Here is a 21,054-nt window from a genome sequence, read left to right on the forward strand (position 1 = left end):
CCTGTGGGTGCGCAGGCTCTGTAGCAGCCTCTCATTGGTCTTCCTAGGAAGGTCCTGTACGTGCTGCAACTATTTAAGGCTCGCATGGCCGCACGGCCATGCGCTAGTGTCTTTCTAAAGTTATGTGCTTTGCGCCAGTGTGGTCATGTGAGTGTGTGTTCAGGGACCCGGCTGAAATAAGCCCCTAGAATGCTGGCACCTCCGGCGAGGAGATTGTGTGTGTATGTATTCAGGGACCTGGCCGAAATAAGCCCTTAGAATGCTGGCACCTCCGGCGAGGAGTTATGTGTGCATGCATGACCACTGACTGCTCTCATTTGGGTAGTTAGCCTGTGCCTCTGTGAAGTCAAACAGGACACAGAGCTTTGCTTTCTCGGCTACTCTTTGAAACTAACAGAGCTAGTTCATACCGCCATATAGTGCCGCCGTTTACTAGCAGCAGGTTCTCCTGCACGGTGGACCCCGGGCTGCGAACGCATCTACTTCAATAAAACATTTATATTTACCCGGTGCGTTCCGCTAGCCCTAACACTCTGTAGTGCTAAAGCATGTCAATATGATATATGAATAGCAATACTGCTTCTGGATACTAGGAAAAAAACATGAGACGCCTGGCACATAGTTTGGCCTATCAACCAACGTCAAAGCTGTCTCAAATCTACTTGTTCCTAATGTGTCTAGTGTGAATACCTCTCTTCAAAGTCTGATTTTATGGGTATGTAGGACCCTGTTGCAATTAAAACCCACCACATGCTGGAGGGCGGAGTGCTTGTTCATAGAGCTAATATACCAATGACAAAAGACTGACCGGCACTTCCAAGCTAATGTGAACAGGAGCACCCATCTCCATATGCAAAAAACAAAAACAGTTGCACTCTGTCGTGCTAAAGCATGTCAATCTGAATTATATGAAATATGAATAGCAATTAATTTATTTTTACATAAGCATACATATTTATAGGTATAATATTGTTTTCAATTTTTTTTGTAGGTTTGTTTTTTTTACTTTGTCCGTCTATGGGACTTCAACTTTTATTTCTGAGATCACTGATCTCATGCAGGTATACACATGTATTGCAATGCATGAGACCAGTCCGTTTTACACTGTCAGATCGCCTATTAGACCCTGCCTATCGCTGGGTCTAACAGGCCACTTTAGCTGGCAGACCCGACACTCATCATTTGGATTCCGGTTGCCATGACAACTCTCAGCTCCCCTGTGATCAGTCGCGTGGGTGCTGGACAGGCGAGAGAGGGAACCCCCTCATAATGTTCTAAAGGCCCCGTCTCACATAGCGAGATCGCTAGCGAGATCGCTGCTGAGTCACAAGTTTTGTGACGCAACAGCGACCTCCATAGCGATCTCGCTATGTGTGACACGTACCAGCGACCAGGCCCCTGCTGTGAGATCGCTGGTCGTGTCAGAATGGCCTGGACCTTTTTTTGGTCGTTGAGGCCCCGCTGACATCGCTGAATCGGTGTGTGTGACACCGATCCAGCGATGTCTTCACTGGTAACCAGGGTAAACATCGGGTTACTAAGCGCAGGGCCGCGCTTAGTAACCCGATGTTTACCCTGGTTACCAAAAAAAACAAACAGTACATACTCGCCTTTCGGTGTCCCTTGCCGTCTGCTTCCTGCTCTCACTGACTCCCGGCCGTACAGTGAGAAGTGAGAGCGCAGCAGTGACGTCACCGCTGCGCTCTGCTCTCACAGTACGGCGGCTCAGTCAGAGCAGGAAGCAGACGGCAAGGGACCTGGACACCGAAAGGCGAGTATGTAGTGTTTGTTTTTTTTGGTAACCAGGGTAAACATCGGGTTACTAAGCGCGGCCCTGCGCTTAGTAACCCGATGTTTACCCTGGTTACCCGGGTGCTGCAGGGGGACTTCGGCATCGTTGAAGACAGTTTCAACGATGCCGAAGTCGTTCCCCTGATCGTTGGTCGCTGGGGAGAGCTGTCTGTGTGACAGCTCCCCAGCGACCACACAGCGACTTACCAACGATCACGGCCAGGTCATATCGCTGGTCGTGATCGTTGGTAAATCGCTTAGTGAGACGGGGCCTTTAATGTCACGATCACTGTTGGGAACTGATCAAATCAGGTGGCAATGATGTCACCAGTGCAGAGGTAGTGTTCTACACCGGCATCCTGGCGTATGGAGGTATGTGGGGGTCCCGAGTGCTACACGACTGCCGGTTGTTATCAAACATCGTCGCTGTATAAAGCCCAGCAAGCTCCAACGTTTATTTACCGTCAGTGGTCAGGAAGCCGTTATTTCTCTTTTTACAAAAACTGGCTGATATGACTTTGGACGATAGCACTGATCAGTTTTTAGAATAACCCCATAAACACTGATGATTTCCATTTGGCAGCGCCGTTTATTATAAGACCCTGAACCTTTCATAACCAGCCTCCGAGCTGATCGGGGTAATTAATAGTTCATGTTTATCTAACTCCCACCTTTCATACTTGCTGGTGTTTCTTGCCAGAAAATAAGATGAAGCGTTCCAATTATTTCCGCTCTGTACCGGAATGCAGGCTGCTGTTCCATGTGTCTGGGGGATGGACTGACTATACATTGGATGTGCAACGAGTGTATTAAATAAATCATATTAATAAATAAACTATCAGGCTGTTCGACTCAAGCAGTATGGAAAGACTCCTAGTACCTGCCAACATCGCAGTCAGGAGCTGACATGAGCAGCCATTATTCTAGTAATAGGTATAAAAATAGCAGTATAGGCATGTGCATTGTATAAGAGAGGTACCAATAACGTGGGTATACAGCTGTTATTTCCAGCCTGGAAAAGTGAGCTTATTATTGTACATAAAGGGCAGTATTATATCAGTTAAACTGTTGTAAATAAGAATCAGTATTATAGTAGTTATATTCTTATACATAGAAGTATTATTGTATTTATATTTTTTTTACATAGGGAGCAGTATTATAGTAGTTATATTCTTGTACATAGCGGCAGTATTATAGTAGTTATATTCTTGTACATATAGGTAGTATTATAGTAGTTATATTCTTGTACATAGCGGCAGTATTATAGTAGTTATATTCTTGTACATAGGAGCAGTATTATAGTAGTTATATTCTTGTACATAGCGGTAGTATTATAGTAGTTATATTCTTGTACATAGGAGCAGTATTATAGTAGTTATATTCTTGTACATAGCGGCAGTATTATAGTAGTTATATTCTTGTACATAGGGGCAGTATTATAGTAGTTATATTCTTCTACATAGGGGCAGTATTACAGTAGGTATATTCTTGTACATAGAGGGTAGTATTATAGTAGTTATATTCCTGTACATAGGAGCAGTATTATAGTAGTTATATTCTTGTACATAGCGGCAGTATTATAGTAGTTATATTCTTGTACATAGGGGCAGTATTATAGTAGTTATATTCTTGTACATAGGGGCAGTATTATAGTAGTTATATTCTTGTACATAGGGGCAGTATTATAGTAGTTATATTCTTGTACATAGGGGCAGTATTACAGTAGTTATATTCTTGTACAGTACAGACCAAAAGTTTGGACACACCTTCTCATTTAAAGATTTTTCTGTATTTTCATGACTATGAAAATTGTACATTCACACTGAAGGCATCAAAACTATGAATTAACACATGTGGAATTATATTCTTAACAAAAAAGTGTGAAACAACTGAAATTATGTCTTATACTCAAGAGGTAGTCACCTGTTGTGTTGTGCAGACGTCTGGTGGATAGACAGCTGATAGTCCTACTGAATAGACTGTTCAAATTTGGATTATGGCAAGTGAAAAGCAGCTAAGTAAAGAAAAACAAGTGGCCATCATTACTTTAAGAAATTAAGGTCAGTCAGTCCGAAAAATTTGGAAAACTTTGAAAGTGTCCCCAAGTGCAGTGGCAAAAACCATCAAGCGCTACAAAGAAACTGGCACACATGAGGACCGCCCCAGGAAAGGAAGACCAAGAGTCACCTCTGCTTCTGAGGATAAGTTTATCCGAGTCACCAGCCTCAGAAATCGCAGGTTAACAGCTTAGATTAGAGACCAGGTCAATGCCACACAGAGTTCTAGCAGCAGACACCTCTCTACAACAACTGTTAAGATTAGACTTTGTGCAGCAGGCCTTCATGATAAAATAGCTGTTAGGAAACCACTAACGACAGGCAACAAGCAGAAGAGACTTGTTTGGGCTAAAGAACACAAGGAATGGACATTAGACCAGTGGAAATCTGTGCTTTGGTCTGATGAGTCCAAATTTTAGATATTTGGTTCCAACCACTGTGTCTTTGTGCGACGCAGAAAAGGTGAACGGGTGGACTCTACATGCCTGGTTCCCACCGTAAAGCATGGAGGAGGAGGTGTGATGGTGTGGGGGTGCTTTGCTGGTGACACTGTTGGGGATTTATTCAAAATTGAAGGCATACTGAACCAGCATGGCTACCACAGCATCTTGCAGCGGCATGCTATGCCATCCGGTTTGCTTTTAGTTGGACCATCATTTATGTTTCAACAGGACATTGACCCCAAACACACCTCAAGGGCTATTTGACCAAGAAGGAGAGTGATGGGGTGCTATGCCAGATGACCTGGCCTCCACAGTCACCAGACCTGAACCCAATCGAGATGGTTTGGGGTGAGCTGGACCGCAGAGTGAAGGCAAAAGGGCCAACAAGTGCTAAGCATCTTTGGGAACTCCTTCAAGATTGTTGGAAGACCATTCCCGGTGACTACCTCTTGAAGCTCATCAAGAGCATGCCAAGAGTGTGCAAAGTAGTCATCAAAGCAAAAGGTGGCTACTTTGAAAAACCTAGAATATAAGACATATTTTCAGTTGTTTCACACTTTATTGTTAAGTATATAATTCCACATGTGTTAATTCATAGTTTTGATGCCTTTAGTGTGAATTTACAATTTTCATAGTCATGAAAATACAGAAAAATCTTTTAATGAGAAGGTGTGTCCAAACTTTTGGTCTGTACTGTACATGGGGGCAGTATTATAGTAGTTATATTCTTGTACATTGGAACAGTGTTATAGTAGTTATATTCTTGTACATAGGGGCAGTATTATAGTAGTTATATTCTTGAAAGTAGGAGCAGTATTATCTACTATATAATTGTCTAAGGGGTACTTCCGTCTGTCTGTCTGTCCCGGAAATCCCGTGTCGCTGATTGGTCGCGGCAGCCAGGACAGGCAGATGGCGAGACCAATCAGCGACAGGCATAGTCCGATTAGTCCCTCCCTACTTCCGTCCAGTCAGTGCCCGGCACCCGCTCCACACTCCCCCCCCCCCCCCCCCCGGTCAGCGCTCACACAGGGTTAATGCCATCGTTAACGAACCGCGTTATGCCGCGGGTAACGCACTCCGTTAACGCTGCTATTAAACCTGTGTGTCCCCAACTTTTTACTATTGATGCTGCCTATGCAAAACCTGCTATTCTCATCTTCCGTAGTCCGCTGAGATGCGCGTGGCCTCCGCTATCTACCGTTCCCATCGGTGCATTGCAAAATTACCCAGAAGACTTAGCGGTCTCGCGAGACCGCTAAGTCATCTGGGTAATTTCGCATTGCATCCTGAGAACAGAAGATGGCGGCAGCGGAGCGCGTCTCGTCACAGCTTCGCTGGATCCCGGCGGGTGAGTATATAACTATTTTTTATTTTAAATATTTTTTTTAACAGGGATATGGTGCCCACACTCCTATATACTACGTACATCTTGTACATAGGGGGCAGTATTATAGTAGTTTTATTCTTGTACATAGGGAGCAGTATTATTGTAGTTATATTCTTGTACATAGGGGCAGTATTATAGTAGTTATATTCTTGTACATAGGGGCAGTATTATAGTAGTTATATTCTTGTACATAGGAGCAGTATTATAGTAGTTATATTCTTGTACATAGGGGCAGTATTATAGTAGTTATATTCTTGTACATAGGGGCAGTATTATAGTAGTTATATTCTTGTACATAGGGGCAGTATTATAGTAGTTATATTCTTGTACATAGGGAGCAGTATTATTGTAGTTATATTCTTGTACATAGGAAGCAGAATTATTGTAGTTATATTTTTGTACATAGGGACAGTATTATAGTAGTTATGCTTTGTACAAAAAGAAAAAAAAAGAGCATGAACCGCACATCCCAAAATCATACGTTGATCTAAAGCCGCTAGGCAAAAATTTATATACTGAACATGAGGTTTTCAGTTTAACATTCTGATCAGACTGTATGAAGCCCACTGCCCACTACTATAGTAGTTATATTCTTGTATATGGGGCAGTATTATAGTAGTTATATTATTGTATATAGGAGCAGTATTATAGTAGTTATATTCTTGTACATAGGAGCAGTATTATAGTAGTTATATTCTTGTACCTAGGGAGCAGTATTATTGTAGTTATATTCTTGTACCTAGGGAGCAGTATTATTGTAGTTATATTCTTGTACCTAGGGAGCAGTATTATAGTAGTTATATTCTTGTACATAGGGGCAGTATTATAGTAGTTATATTCTTGTATATAGGAGCCTTATTATAGTAGTTATATTCTTGTATATGGGGCAGTATTATAGTAGTTATATTCTTGTACATAGGAGCAGTATTATAGTAGTTATATTCTTGTACATAGGAGCAGTATTATAGTAGTTATATTCTTGTACATAGGGGCAGTATTATTGTAGTTATATTCTTGTACATAGGGGCAGTATTATAGTAGTTATATTCTTGTACATAGGGGCAGTATTATAGTAGTTATATTCTTGTACATAGGAGCAGTATTATAGTAGGTATATTCTTGTACATAGGAGCAGTATTATAGTAGTTATATTCTTGTACATAGGAGCAGTATTATAGTAGTTATATTCTTCTACATAGGGAGCAGTATTATAGTAGTTGTATTATTGTACATGGTGGTAGTATTGTAGTAGCAGATCCTTGAAGATGAGAATCCCACTTCAGCATTTCTTGTCTGAGTAAATTTCCAGTCATTATTCGTTCCATTTCAAAGTCCTATCTCCTCTTTTCCCTTCACACTTTTAAGCCTAAAATCATTTTTAGAAAGTGCCATATATTCTTTCTTAGTTCCAATGAAAAGGTGAAAGGTTCCTGGAACAAGTGTAACTGGCATCTGGAGGCCAGATGCAGACGTCAGAGGTGTGAACCAAGGTCCAGATCAGTAGATTGCGCTCGCTCACAATTATAGCACATACAGAAGGTCACATTACAAAGTTCCTCCAAACCTCTGCTGCTCATTATGGGCTGTGAGATCATTTGCCTTAATTTTAATTAAAAGCCTGTGAAATAATCCCTGCCGTGTTAAAACCGGAGTTGTGTCAGTCACACGTGTTTATGATGTGAAGGTTGTGTGGGAGATTAACGTGTTTCGTAACTATTATTGTGTTATAAGCCCTTGGCTCGTTCTGGGGGGAGGAAATGATTCCAAATATCAATATATGTTGAGGCTTGCTCCCGGACTGACGTGTTTATCTGCCCTTTGTATGTTATGGAGGAATCTCTTGGGTCTGTATGTGACGTTCATGTCCTGGCTGCAATCTGGCATTATTTCATGAAATCCCCCAAGTCTCCACTTGCTGCATTAAACAGATTACACAATTGAGTGTGAATTGGGTGGAAATCTCTGTTTCCAGCACTTATAGATGAAGTTTCCAATCCCTTAGAGTCCATTAAGCTGGCTCTGGTTTTTTACTTTCTATAACAAACAATAAACACCACATTTCTCATTTTATCTTCTAGTTATTTAATTGTGTAAGGAATGTATAGCGCAGAATGTCCCAAGCAGTGATGTTCTGTAATGATGAGTCTTACGGCCGCCACTAGAAGGAGCTGGGTATGCAGATATTACAATAAGTTCCCTCTAGTGGTTACTTGCATTCATTACAGTTGAATCACAAGCTTTCCTAGTGGTGGCTTTCATTCATTACAATTGGATCATTTACTCCCCCTAGTGGTGGCTTGCATTTATTAAAATTGTGTCACAAGCTCCACCTTGTGGTGACTTGTATTACAGGAAGAGAATAAGTGTCTTCTAGTGGTGACTTGCATTCATTACAAATGGATCATAAGCTGCCCCTAGTGGTGGTTTTTCATTAATTACAGTAGGATCACAATCTTCCCCTTGTGGTGGCTTGCATTCATTCATTATAATTGGATCATAAGCACCCACCTAGTGGTGGCTTGCATTCATTACAATTGGATTATAAACTCTCCCTAGTGGTGGCTTGAATTCACTAAAGTTCATCACAATCTCACCCTAGCCTTGTCTTGCATTCATTCAAGTAGGATTATAATCTCCCCCTAGTGGTAGCTTGCATTCATTACAGTAGTATCATAAGCTCCCACTGGTGGTGGCTTACATTCATTACTGTAGTATTAATATTATTTATTGTTATAATGCCATTTATTCCATGGCGCTTTACATGAAAGGAGGGGTATACATAATAAAAACAAGTACAATAATCTTAAACAATACAAGTCATAACTGGTACAGGAAGAGAGAGGACCCTGCCCGCGGACGCTCACAATCTTCAAGGGATGGGTGAGAATACAGTAGGCGAGGATAGAGCTGGTCATTCAGCGGTTTGGTCGATCGGTGGTTACTGCAGGTTGTAGGCTTGTCGGAAGAGCTGGGTCTTCAGGCTCTTTTTGAAGGTTTCGATGGTAGGCGAGAGTCTGATGTGTTGTGGTAGAGGGTTCCAGAGTAGGGGTGATACGCGAGAAAAATCTTGTATACGATTGTGGGAAGAGGAGATAGAGGGGATTAGAGAAGGAGATCTTGTGAGGATCGGAGGTTGCGTGCAGGAAAGTACCGGGAGACGAGGTCACAGATGTGTGGAGGAGACAGGTTGTGGATGGCTTTGTACGTCATGGTTAGGGCTTTGTACTGGAGTCTCTGGGCAATGGGGAGCCATTGCGAGGGGACAGGTGGATTAGTCGGGCAGCAGAGTTTAGAATAGATTGGAGGGGTGCGAGAGTGTTAGAGGGGATGCCACAGAGTAGGAGGTTGCAGTAGTCAAGGCAAGAGATGATGAGGGCATGGACTAGGGTTTTTGCAGATTCTTGGTTGAGGAATGTACGGACTCGTGAAATATTTTTGAGTTGAAGGCGGCAGGAAGTGGAAAGGGCTTGGATATGTGGTTTGAAGGAGAGATCAGCATCAAGGATTACCCCGAGGCAGCGAGCTTGTGGGACTGGGGAGAGTGGGCAGCCATTTACTGTAATGGATACTGTAATGGATGTTGGGGGGGTCGCGTGAGATGGGGGAAAGATGATGAATTCTGTTTTGTCCATGTTAAGTTTCAGAAATCTAGCAGAGAAGAAGGATTAAATAGTGGACAGACATTGAGGGATTCTGGTTAGTAGGGTGGTGATATCTGGTCCAGAGATGTAGATCTGTGTGTCATCAGCATAGAGTTGATACTGAAAGCCATGAGATTCTATGAGCTGTCCCAGGTATAAATGGTGTAAAAAGTGTAAATGGAGAAGAGCAGGGGCCCTAGGACTGAACCTTGTGGGACTCCTACAGATAGGGGGCGAGGTGAGGAGGTGGTGTGTGAGTGGGAGACGCTGAATGTCCGGTCTGTTAGGTATGATGAGATCCAGGATAGGGCCAAGTCTGTGATGCCAAGGGATGAGAGGGTCTGTAATAATAGGGAATGGTCCACTGTGTCAAAGGCAGCCGACAGGTCGAGGAGGAGGAGGACAGAGTAGTGTCGCTTGCTCTTGGCAGTTAAGAGGTCATTGGTGACCTTAGTTAGGGCAGTTTCAGTGGAATGGTGTGACCGGAAGCCTGATTGTAAGCGGTCAAAGAGGGAACAAGAAGAGAGATGGGAGGACAGTTCAAGGTCGACGTGTTGTTCCAGTAGTTTGGAGGCATAGGGGAGAAGTGATATAGGGCGATAGCTAGATACAGAGGATGGGTCAAGAGAGGGCTTTTTGAGGATAGGTGTGATGGAGGCATGTTTAAAGCTTGAGGGTAAAACACCAGTTGTTAGTGATAGGTAGAAGAGATGGGTTAGGGTTGGGATGAAGACTGTGGTGAGGTTTGGGATGAAGTGGGATGGGAGCGGGTCAAGTGCACAGGTGGTGAGATGCGATCTTGAGAGTAGAGTGGACAGTTGATCTTCTGTAATGGTGGAGAAGTTGGTTTTGGAGGTGGAGGGCATGGAAGTCGGGAGGAAGGGCTCTGGGGGTTGTTGACCAAAACTGTCTCTGACGTTATCAATCTTCTGCTTGAAAAATGAGTCTTCAGCTGAGATAAGTGGGGAGGGAGAAGGTGCTGGGGGACGGAGGAGAGAATTGAAGGTGTTGAATAACTGTTTAGGGTTGTGAGACAGGGAGGATATGAGAGATGAGAAGTAGGTTGGTTTAGCTGTGGCGAGTGTGGTCTTGAAAGTAGTGAGGGACTAGTATCATAAGATCCCCCTAGTGGTGGCTTGCATTCATTACAGTAGGATCATAAGCTCCCCCAAGTGGTGGGTCTCATTCATTCTAGTAGTATCCTAAGCTCCCCCTAGTGGTAGCTTGCATTCATTACAGCAGGATCATAAGCTCCCCCAAGTGGTGGGTTTCATTCATTCTAGTAGTATCCTAAGCTCCCCCTAGTGGTAGCTTGCATTCATTACAGCAGGATCATAAGCTCCCCCTAGTGGTGGTTTTCATTGTAGTAGGATCATATCTTCCCCCTAGTGGTGTCTTGTATTTATTACAGTAGGATCATAAACTTCCCCCTTAGTGAAGGTTGGGATCCATGTGTGAGGCTCTAGGTGTGATAACTGAAAACTAAAAAGCTGCTGACGACCACTGCAGAGTCTACATTGTTATATGGCGTAGGATGTTAGCAGAAAACAACTGTTTATCCCATAAGGACACCCGCCCATTATAATTTCCATTTCCCGCCCTGTTTGACCTTACCCATAGGTACGGAAGTATGACCCATGTACCTAAGATTGACGACCCCTAAATTGTAGTTTCAGAACAGCTGCAGGCTGTGATGTCATGCTGGGAGTTGTAGTTTCATGTCAGCTGGAGCGCTGCAGGTTGCTGACCCCTTCTTCTGTGTTATGTAGGATTTAGAGGTCATATAAATAAACGATTTAGACTATAGCTGTAATTTCTGGAGATCCTGTTAGCGCTTAATGTTGTATCATCCGTAACCTGTTGGAAGCTTCCTGAAAACCTCCAAGGAAGAATTAATCCCAGGTTGAGATAGACTGGAGAGACGAAGCCTGCTATCTGCCATTAATAAAGGCCGGCGGTATTGATACGAGTCCTATCGATGTAGACGTAGATGTATCACTGTGAAGATCCGGGCGCCGACCGCTGTACATCAGACACAAAACAATTGTGATCTGCGGGGTGGCCGCCGCCGCTCAGACTTGAGATGGAACAGCGGATAGCTGTGAATGCAGATAATAATTGAGTTTGAAGAGCACAAGAGGAGCCGGGAATCTCATCCTCACACTCCTTAAATGTGAAAGAGATTGCTGGTGCGGGAAGAGAGCGCACAATATCCTGGGGCTAATAGGGAAATGGCAGCGGGCCGGCCAGGGGCCACTTCTGTACAAGGGTCATAAACATCGAGTTCAGAGGTCATGATGGATAAATGCAAAGTACAGCTTACTCCAATAGTCTGGTATCACGGTGCTGGATTATTGGATCCAGGAGATCACACGTTTAATTGGAAACCCACTTTGGGAGCGAAAATGAGGAGACTTAAAGGGGTATTCTGCTAAGAAAACTTATCCCCAATTCATATTCTAGATTGTTTAAGGTCTGAACGATCGCAGTAATCCGCATTTTTTCGACCCTGTCTGAATGGAGCCCTGTGCTCATACTCATCTGCTACTCCATTTATTTTCCATGGAGATAGTCGACTACAGCGCTTGGCTTTCTCCAGCGGTACCCTCGAGCATAAATGGAGCTGCAGTTTCACATGCGTACTGCATGCCAGTTGCATGGGGACAAAAAAATTCCCAACTTCAGAGTTTTAGGGTGCATCTACTCTGCGCGATCATTGTAAACAAGCATTTCTGTCACGCCGGCATCTCGCACGCTTTCTCAGCGCCGCTGCACTCACTGCGTTCACCGCTACGCTTCCCCAGCATCAGACCATCTCCCTGAGCTGCCTTGTGCTCACTGCCAGCTCTGCTCCTAGAGAGTCTCCACCTGGCTATAGGGAGGCACGGCCAGATCCTACAGGAATTTAACCCTGCTGTGTCCTACAGAGTTTTCCTTCCCCAGCCTATTCCTTGGCCGCAGCTGGATTATTAGGCAGCTCCTCCCACCACTCCTTGCCCAATTGTGTGTTCCCAGTTGCTTTTCTCTGTATCCTGTGGGTTCATCTTTGTTTTCTCTCCCGTTATTGATCTGGCTTGTATACCCAACCTGTCTGACCTCTCCACTCCTGACCTCGGCTTTATACTGTGAACCTGCACTGCCTGCCCTGACCCGGATTGTTTGACCACGTCTTTGCCTTTATCTCCCTTTTTTTCATGCCCGTGCTGATGCAGACTCTCTGCAGCATCTACTCTGGAGTGGCATCGGTTGACTACCTGCATCAAGTCTACCCTCACCATGAGAGGCTCTGGTGGGTCCTCACCCATCCACGCTACAGTCACACCCACCAGCGTGACAGTTTCTAGGAGCACTCGACTCCCAATAATCGTGCAGTGTAAACAGGCTATCAATCACTGGAGAAACGAGCAAAACGCTTGTTCGTCGGGTGAAACAATTGTTTGCCTTGCTGAAAAATAATCCTTCTCATCAACACTTCATTTGATGTAAACAGGGCATGTGCTGCCTAGTATGACGTTGATCCGAAGCTCGTGCAACCGGTCCAAACAGGCTATTAAACGACCACCGATCCGCAAATACGTAATCGATTGTTGGTCTTTATCGCTGCTGGTCAGTCAGTGTAAACGAGTCCTTAGCGATCAGACTTCCACCGATCCAATCGTTATCCCTGATCTTGTGAATAGGCGATAATTGCTTGTTAACAGAATACCCTGTATGGCTGTAGTCAGATACATTGGAGAGAATATTACGGTCGTATACCTCCGATGAAGTCTGAACAGGGACTATGTATGCACATCTTAAAGGGGTGTTCCCAGATTCGTTAACTTATTACTTCAATCCGTAGCATAGACGATAAGTGTCTGATCGCTCGCCTTCCCGCTCCTGCGTCCTGCTATGGGGGGTCCCATGTCCCCCGTGTGAATGAAGCAGAAGTTGCTCATGTGCAATGCTGCTCCATTCAATCTCTGAGACTGATGGAGATGGCCGAACGCAATACTATAAGCTCTGCATAGAGAACCACCGCTCCAGGACTCGGCACCCCCTGTTCTTGTGGTTGTGATTCTGGTAACACTTCACACCTCAAGAAGTGTATTATCATCTTATTAATATTTGCCTGTTTCTCTTACAGTCGCGTCTTCAAGACAGACATGGAGCTGGAGGTGCTGCGCTACACAAACCGAATCTCCAGCGAGGCACATAAAGAAGTAAGAAGTCTCCTTATCTCGGGGGCAGCTCATTCCTTTCTTGTTGGGGAGGCGCGTTTCGCGTCCCGCCGTGCCTTCTCTTTGTAGTCTGCCGCTTCTCAGTTAATTGTATTGACTGTGGGGGAAATGTGACTATCGATTCTAGTGTTGCTTCTATGTGTTGGTAATAGGATTGTCCCCGTACACCTCATTTCTATGTACAGCAGCTGTTGAGATCATTAGATAGCCTAACGCGTTGTCTACCGCGATGACGGATGCTGCATTCCGTATGTGGTACAGATATCGCTTTAGTATGTTGGAACCTTAATCCTCTGCGTGATGATAACGTGATTTACGGCAATAGCGTAAGACATTAGCTTCACTTTTTTTTTATCTGTCCGCAGGTTATGAAGGCTGTGAGAATTGGGATGAAGGAGTACGAGCTGGAAAGGTACGGAAGATGCTTTTGGCATTGGGAATACGCTCCCGGTATCTGTCAGGTAGTGTCAGGACACACGAGCGGCCTTACCCATAGGGACCCTGGCTGCACAATACAGTCTCTGGACACTTCTTACTCCCTCTGTATTTTTTAGTGTCACTTATCTTGCGCCATTTCTTTCAAAATATCCGAACAATTACGGCTTTGGTGTATTCACTGATCGTAAATCCCCGATATATGCCATATTGTGTGAACTGGAGCCTAAGTCAGTCTCGCTGTGTGTATATCTGGTTTTGTTAAAGCTGGGTGATTACTAATATGACTTCCATTATAGCTTGCAAAGAACGAGTCACACAATTTTTGTTTTAGTTTTTGCTTATTTATTTGCTTCCTCTCCATAAATCGCCTTACCCAATCTTTATTTCTTTTTCTTGTTGTCCCGGTTGCGTTGTAAGTGCCATTCTTCACGTGCAACTGGTTATCTGTGAGGTAGATATCCGAACCAATTATCTGGAAAAAAAAAAAACCATCTGAATCGTGCTCAATTGGCCATGGCGGCATTGCTCTGCCTCGTCGCTTTGTATGAGCTTTTTTTTTTTTTTTTTTTTTTTTTTCAACGACTTCTTTCACAAGGGTTTTTGAATGATCCTCTAATTAAAATGGCTGCTTGCGCTGCAATTGAAGTGCGGGAACGTGGTAGACGACGTATTTACCGCTCACATAAGTGTTTACCGACATCAGTTTTATGGACGGGATTGAATCTATGAACAGTCTGAATTGCAGTTTTTGTGCTGATGAAACAAGTGCACGCCAAAAAATAAAACTATTCAGATAAGTTAGCATTGACCTGAGCATTTACTCCTGAAATGAACATTTTTACTTTTTTTTTATTGTTTAAATAAAATTATCCATTTACCAGTGATATTCAGATCTCGGAATAGTAAATGACAACCAATTCAGTTCAGCACCGAAAAGGGTAAAAATCCTCAACACGGGAAAGAACAGTAGTGATAAAAAAAAATGTATTTAAGGGGGCTTGATTGCATACAGCAAGATAGTAACTGAAAGTCAATTCACAATAAATAATATATAAAAGAGACAGACGCAGAAACAGTCCTTTGTACCTGTCCTTCCACCCAACACCAGAGTAAAAGCATGGATTTACTGCACTAATTTCCTATAAGTTAAAACTGCTTTTGGTGCTCCTGACATTGTCCAGTGGCTTGTCTGCCCTGAACTAAAAAAGCCCACCTGTATTTTACGCCTGTATGAAGGTCGACAGACTGGAAAGCGGGAGCAGATGGATAAAGACCTGTCTCAATTTCCTGTATTGAGACTAACACCACTGCTCCCATATTTACTGTAACAAGGCAAAGATCCTCCACATCTACTTTAGTGAACCAAAGACCGTTACGCCATTCTTCCTGTAGCGAAACCAAGACCACTCTGCCTTCCACATCAAGTAGTGTAGCAAAGGTCCTACACCCCCACTTCTGGTAGCGAGACAAAGAACTCCCCTCACACTTCCTGTAGGGAGACAATGACCTCCCCTCACTCTTCCTGTAGGGAGACAATGACCTCCCCTCACTCTTCCTGTAGTGAGACAATGACCTCCCCTCACACTTCCTGTAGTGAGACAATGACCTCCCCTCACACTTCCTGTAGTGAGACAATGACCTCCCCTCACCCTTCCTGTGGCGAGGCAATGACTTCCCCTCACACTTCCTGTAGTGAGACAATGACTTCCCCTCACACTTCCTGTAGTGAGACAATGACTTCCCCTCACACTTCCTGTAGCCAGACAATGACCTCCCCTCACACTTCCTGTACTGAGACATGACCTCCCCTCACTCTTCCTGTAGCGAGACCATGACCTCCCCTCACACTTCCTGTAGCCAGACAATGACCTCCCCTCACACTTCCTGTACTGAGACATGACCTCCCCTCACTCTTCCTGTAGCGAGACAATGACCTCCCCTCACTCTTCCTGTAGTGAGACAATGACTTCCCCTCACACTTCCTGTAGCCAGACAATGACCTCCCCTCACACTTCCTATAGTGAGACAATGACCTCCCCTCACACTTCCTGTAGTGAGACAATGACCTCACCTCACACTTCCTGTAGCGAGACAATGACTTCCCCTCACACTTCCTGTAGCGAGACAATGACTTCCCCTTACACTTCCTGTAGTGAGACAATGACTTCCCCTCACTCTTCCTGTAGTGAGACAATGACTTCCCCTCACACTTCCTGTAGTGAGACAATGACCTCCCCTCACACTTCCTGTAGTGAGACAATGACCTCCCCTCACACTTCCTGTAGCGAGACAATGACTTCCCCTCACACTTCCTGTAGCGAGGCAATGACTTCTCACACTTCCTGTAGTGAGACAATGACTTCCCCTCACACTTACTGTAGTGAGACAATCACCTACCCTCACACTTCCTATAGTGAGACAATGACCTCCCCTCACACTTCCTGTAGCGAGACAATGACTTCCCCTCACACTTCCTGTAGTGAGACAATGACTTCCCCTCACACTTCCTGTAGTGAGACAATCACCTCCCCTCACACTTCCTGTAGCGAGACAATGACTTCCCCTCACACTTCCTGTAGTGAGACAATGACCTCCCCTCACACTTCCTGTAGCGAGACAATGACTTCCCCTCACACTTCCTGTAGCGAGACAATGACTTCCCCTCACACTTCCTGTAGTGAGACAATGATCTCCCCTCACACTTCCTGTAGTGAGACAATGACCTCCCCTCACACTTCCTGTAGCGAGACAATGACCTCCCCTCACACTTCCTGTAGTGAGACATGACCTCCCCTCACACTTCCTGTAGTGAGACATGACCTCCCCTCACTCTTCCTGTAGCGAGACAATGACCTCCCCTCACTCTTCATGTAGTGAGACAATGACCTCACCTCACTCTTCTTGTAGCGAGACAATCACCATCCCTCACACTTCCTGTAGTGAGACAATGACCTCACCTCACACTTCCTGTAGTGAGACAATGACCTCACCTCACACTTCCTGTAGTGAGACAATGACCTCCCCTCACACTTCCTGTAGTGAGACAATGACCTCCCCTCACACTTCCTGTAGCGAGACAATGACTTCCCCTCACACTTCCTGTAGTGAGACAATGACTTCCCCTCACACGTCCTGTAGTGAGACAATGACCTCCCCTCACACTTCCTGTAGCGAGACAATGACTTCCCCTCACACTTCCTGTAGCGAGACAATGACCTCCCCTCACACTTCCTGTAGCGAGACAATAACTTCCCCTCACACTTCCTGTAGTGAGACAATGACCTCCCCTCACACTTCCTGTAGCGAGACAATGACTTCCCCTCACACTTCCTGTAGCGAGACAATGACTTCCCCTCACACTTCCTGTAGTGAGACAATGATCTCCCCTCACACTTCCTGTAGTGAGACAATGACCTCCCCTCACACTTCCTGTAGCGAGACAATGACCTCCCCTCACACTTCCTGTAGCGAGACAATGACCTCCCCTCACACTTCCTGTAGTGAGACAATGATCTCCCCTCACACTTCCTGTAGTGAGACAATGATCTCCCCTCACACTTCCTGTAGCCAGACAATGACCTCCCCTCACACTTCCTGTAGTGAGACATGACCTCCCCTCACACTTCCTGTAGTGAGACATGACCTCCCCTCACACTTCCTGTAGCCAGACAATGACCTCCCCTCACACTTCCTGTAGTGAGACATGACCTCCCCTCACACTTCCTGTAGTGAGACATGACCTCCCCTCACTCTTCATGTAGCGAGACAATGACCTCCCCTCACTCTTCCTGTAGTGAGACAATGACCTCCCCTCACTCTTCTTGTAGCGAGACAATCACCATCCCTCACACTTCCTGTAGTGAGACAATGACCTCACCTCACACTTCCTATAGTGAGACAATGACCTCACCTCACACTTCCTGTAGTGAGACAATGACCTCCCCTCACACTTCCTGTAGTGAGACAATGACCTCCCCTCACACTTCCTGTAGCGAGACAATGACTTCCCCTCACACTTCCTGTAGTGAGACAATGACTTCCCCTCACACGTCCTGTAGCGAGACAATGACCTCCCCTCACACTTCCTGTAGCGAGACAATGACTTCCCCTCACACTTCCTGTAGCGAGACAATGACTTCCCCTCACACTTCCTGTAGTGAGGCAATGATCTCCCCTCACACTTCCTGTAGTGAGACAATGACTTCCCCTCACACTTCCTGTAGCGAGACAATGACTTTCCCTCACACTTCCTGTAGCGAGACAATGACTTCCCCTCACACTTCCTGTAGGGAGACAATGACTTCCCCTCACACTTCCTGTAGCGAGACAATGACCTCCCCTCACACTTCCTGTAGCGAGACAATGTCCTCCCCTCACTCTTCCTGTAGTGAGACAATGACTTCCCCTCACACTTCCTGTAGTGAGACAATGACTTCCCCTCACACTTCCTGTAGTGAGACAATGACCTCCCCTCACACTTCCTGTAGTGAGACAATGACCTCCCCTCACACTTCCTGTAGCGAGACAATGACTTCCACTCACACTTCCTGTAGCGAGGCAATGACTTCTCACACTTCCTGTAGTGAGACAATGACTTCCCCTCACACTTCCTGTAGTGAGACAATGACTTTCCCCTCACACTTCCTGTAGTGAGACAATGACTTCCCCTCACTCTTCTTGTAGCGAGACAATCACCATCCCTCACACTTCCTGTAGTGAGACAATGACCTCACCTCACACTTCCTGTAGTGAGACAATGACATCCCCTCACACTTCCTGTAGCGAGACAATGACCTCCCCTCACACTTCCTGTAGTGAGACAATGATCTCCCCTCACACTTCCTGTAGTGAGACAATGATCTCCCCTCACACTTCCTGTAGCCAGACAATGACCTCCCCTCACACTTCCTGTAGTGAGACATGACCTCCCCTCACTCTTCCTGTAGCGAGACAATGACCTCCCCTCACTCTTCCTGTAGTGAGACAATGACCTCCCCTCACACTTCCTGTAGTGAGACAATGACCTCCCCTCACTCTTCTTGTAGCGAGACAATCACCATCCCTCACACTTCCTGTAGTGAGACAATGACCTCCCCTCACACTTCCTGTAGTGAGACAATGACCTCCCTTCACACTTTCTGTAGGGAGACAATGACTTCCCCTCACACTTCCTGTAGTGAGACAATGACCTCCCCTCACACTTCCTGTAGCGAGACAATGACTTCCCCTCACACTTCCTGTAGCGAGACAATGACTTCCCCTCACACTTCCTGTAGTGAGACAATGACTTCCCCTCACACTTCCTGTAGTGAGACAATGATCTCCCCTCACACTTCCTGTAGCGAGACAATGACCTCCCCTCACACTTCCTGTAGCGAGACAATGACTTCCCCTCACACTTCCTGTAGCGAGACAATGACTTCCCCTCATAATTCCTGTAGTGAGACAATGACTTCCCCTCACACTTCCTGTAGCGAGACAATGACCTCCCCTCACACTTCCTGTAGCGAGACAATGTCCTCCCCTCATTCTTCCTGTAGTGAGATAATGACTTCCCCTCACACTTCCTGTAGTGAGACAATGACCTCCCCTCACACTTCCTGTATTGAGACAATGACCTCCCCTCACACTTCCTGTAGCGAGACAATGACTTCCACTCACACTTCCTGTAGCGGGGCAATGACTTCTCCTCACACTTCCTGTAGTGAGACAATGACTTCCCCTCACACTTCCTGTAGTGAGACAATGACTTCCCCTCACACTTCCTGTAGCAAGACAATGACTTCCCCTCACACTTCCTGTAGCGAGACAATGACTTCCCCTCACACTTCCTGTAGCCAGACAATGACCTCCCCTCACGCTTCCTGTAGTGAGACATGACCTCCCCTCACTCTTCCTGTAGCGAGACAATGACCTCCCCTCACTCTTCCTGTAGTGAGACAATGACCTCCCCTCACTCTTCCTGTAGTGAGACAATGACCTCCCCTCACACTTCCTGTAGTGAGACAATGACCTCCCCTCACTCATCTTGTAGCGAGACAATCACCTCCCCTCACACTTCCTGTAGTGAGACAATGACCTCCCCTCACACTTCCTGTAGTGAGACAATGACCTCCCCTCACACTTCCTGTAGCGAGACAATGACTTCCACTCACTCTTCCTGTAGCGAGGCAATGACTTCTCCTCACACTTCCTGTAGTGAGACAATGACTTCCCCTCACACTTCCTGTAGTGAGACAATGACTTCCCCTCACACTTCCTGTAGTGAGACAATGACTTCCCCTCACACTTCCTGTAGCAAGACAATGACTTCCCCTCACACTTCCTGTAGCAAGACAATGACTTCCCCTCACACTTCCTGTAGCGAGACAATGACTTCCCCTCACACTTCCTGTAGCCAGACAATGACCTCCCCTCACACTTCCTGTAGTGAGACATGACCTCCCCTCACTCTTCCTGTAGCGAGACAATGACCTCCCCTCACTCTTCCTGTAGTGAGACAATGACCTCCCCTCACTCTTCCTGTAGTGAGACTGACCTCCCCTCACACTTCCTGTAGTGAGACAATGACCTCCCCTCACACTTCCTGTAGTGAGACAATGACCTCCCCTCACACTTTCTGTAGCGAGACAATTACTTCCCCTCACACTTCCTGTAGTGAGACAATGACCTCCCCTCACACTTCCTGTAGCGAGACAATGACTTCCCCTCACACTTCCTGTAGCGAGACAATGATCTCCCCTCACACTTCCTGTAGTGAGACAATGACCTCCCCTCACACTTCCTGTAGTGAGACAATGACCTCCCCTCACACTTCCTATAGCGAGACAATGACTTCCCCTCACACTTCCTGTAGCGAGACAATGACTTCCCCTCACACTTCCTGTAGCGAGACAATGATCTCCCCTCACACTTCCTGTAGTGAGACAATGACCTCCCCTCACACTTCCTGTAGCGAGACAATGACTTCCCCTCACACTTCCTGTAGCGAGACAATGATCTCCCCTCACACTTCCTGTAGTGAGACAATGACCTCCCCTCACACTTCCTGTAGCGAGACAATGACTTCCCCTC

At 45.7% G+C, this 21,054-nt stretch overlaps 1 protein-coding gene across 2 annotated transcripts in view; it reads left to right on the forward strand.

The window, feature by feature from the left end:
• PEPD (peptidase D) overlaps window positions 1-21,054 on the forward strand; it is a 225,868-nt gene that overhangs the window by 90,803 nt on the left and 114,011 nt on the right. For both annotated transcript variants that reach the window (XM_077288630.1, XM_077288631.1), the window contains exons 8-9: window positions 13,449-13,524; window positions 13,908-13,954. In XM_077288630.1, the coding sequence (XP_077144745.1) occupies window positions 13,449-13,524; window positions 13,908-13,954 (123 nt within the window). The remainder of the gene's footprint in view (window positions 1-13,448; window positions 13,525-13,907; window positions 13,955-21,054) is intronic.

Source organism: Ranitomeya variabilis, chromosome 2 (assembly GCF_051348905.1).
Source record: "Ranitomeya variabilis isolate aRanVar5 chromosome 2, aRanVar5.hap1, whole genome shotgun sequence".
Lineage (NCBI taxonomy): Eukaryota > Metazoa > Chordata > Amphibia > Anura > Dendrobatidae > Ranitomeya > Ranitomeya variabilis.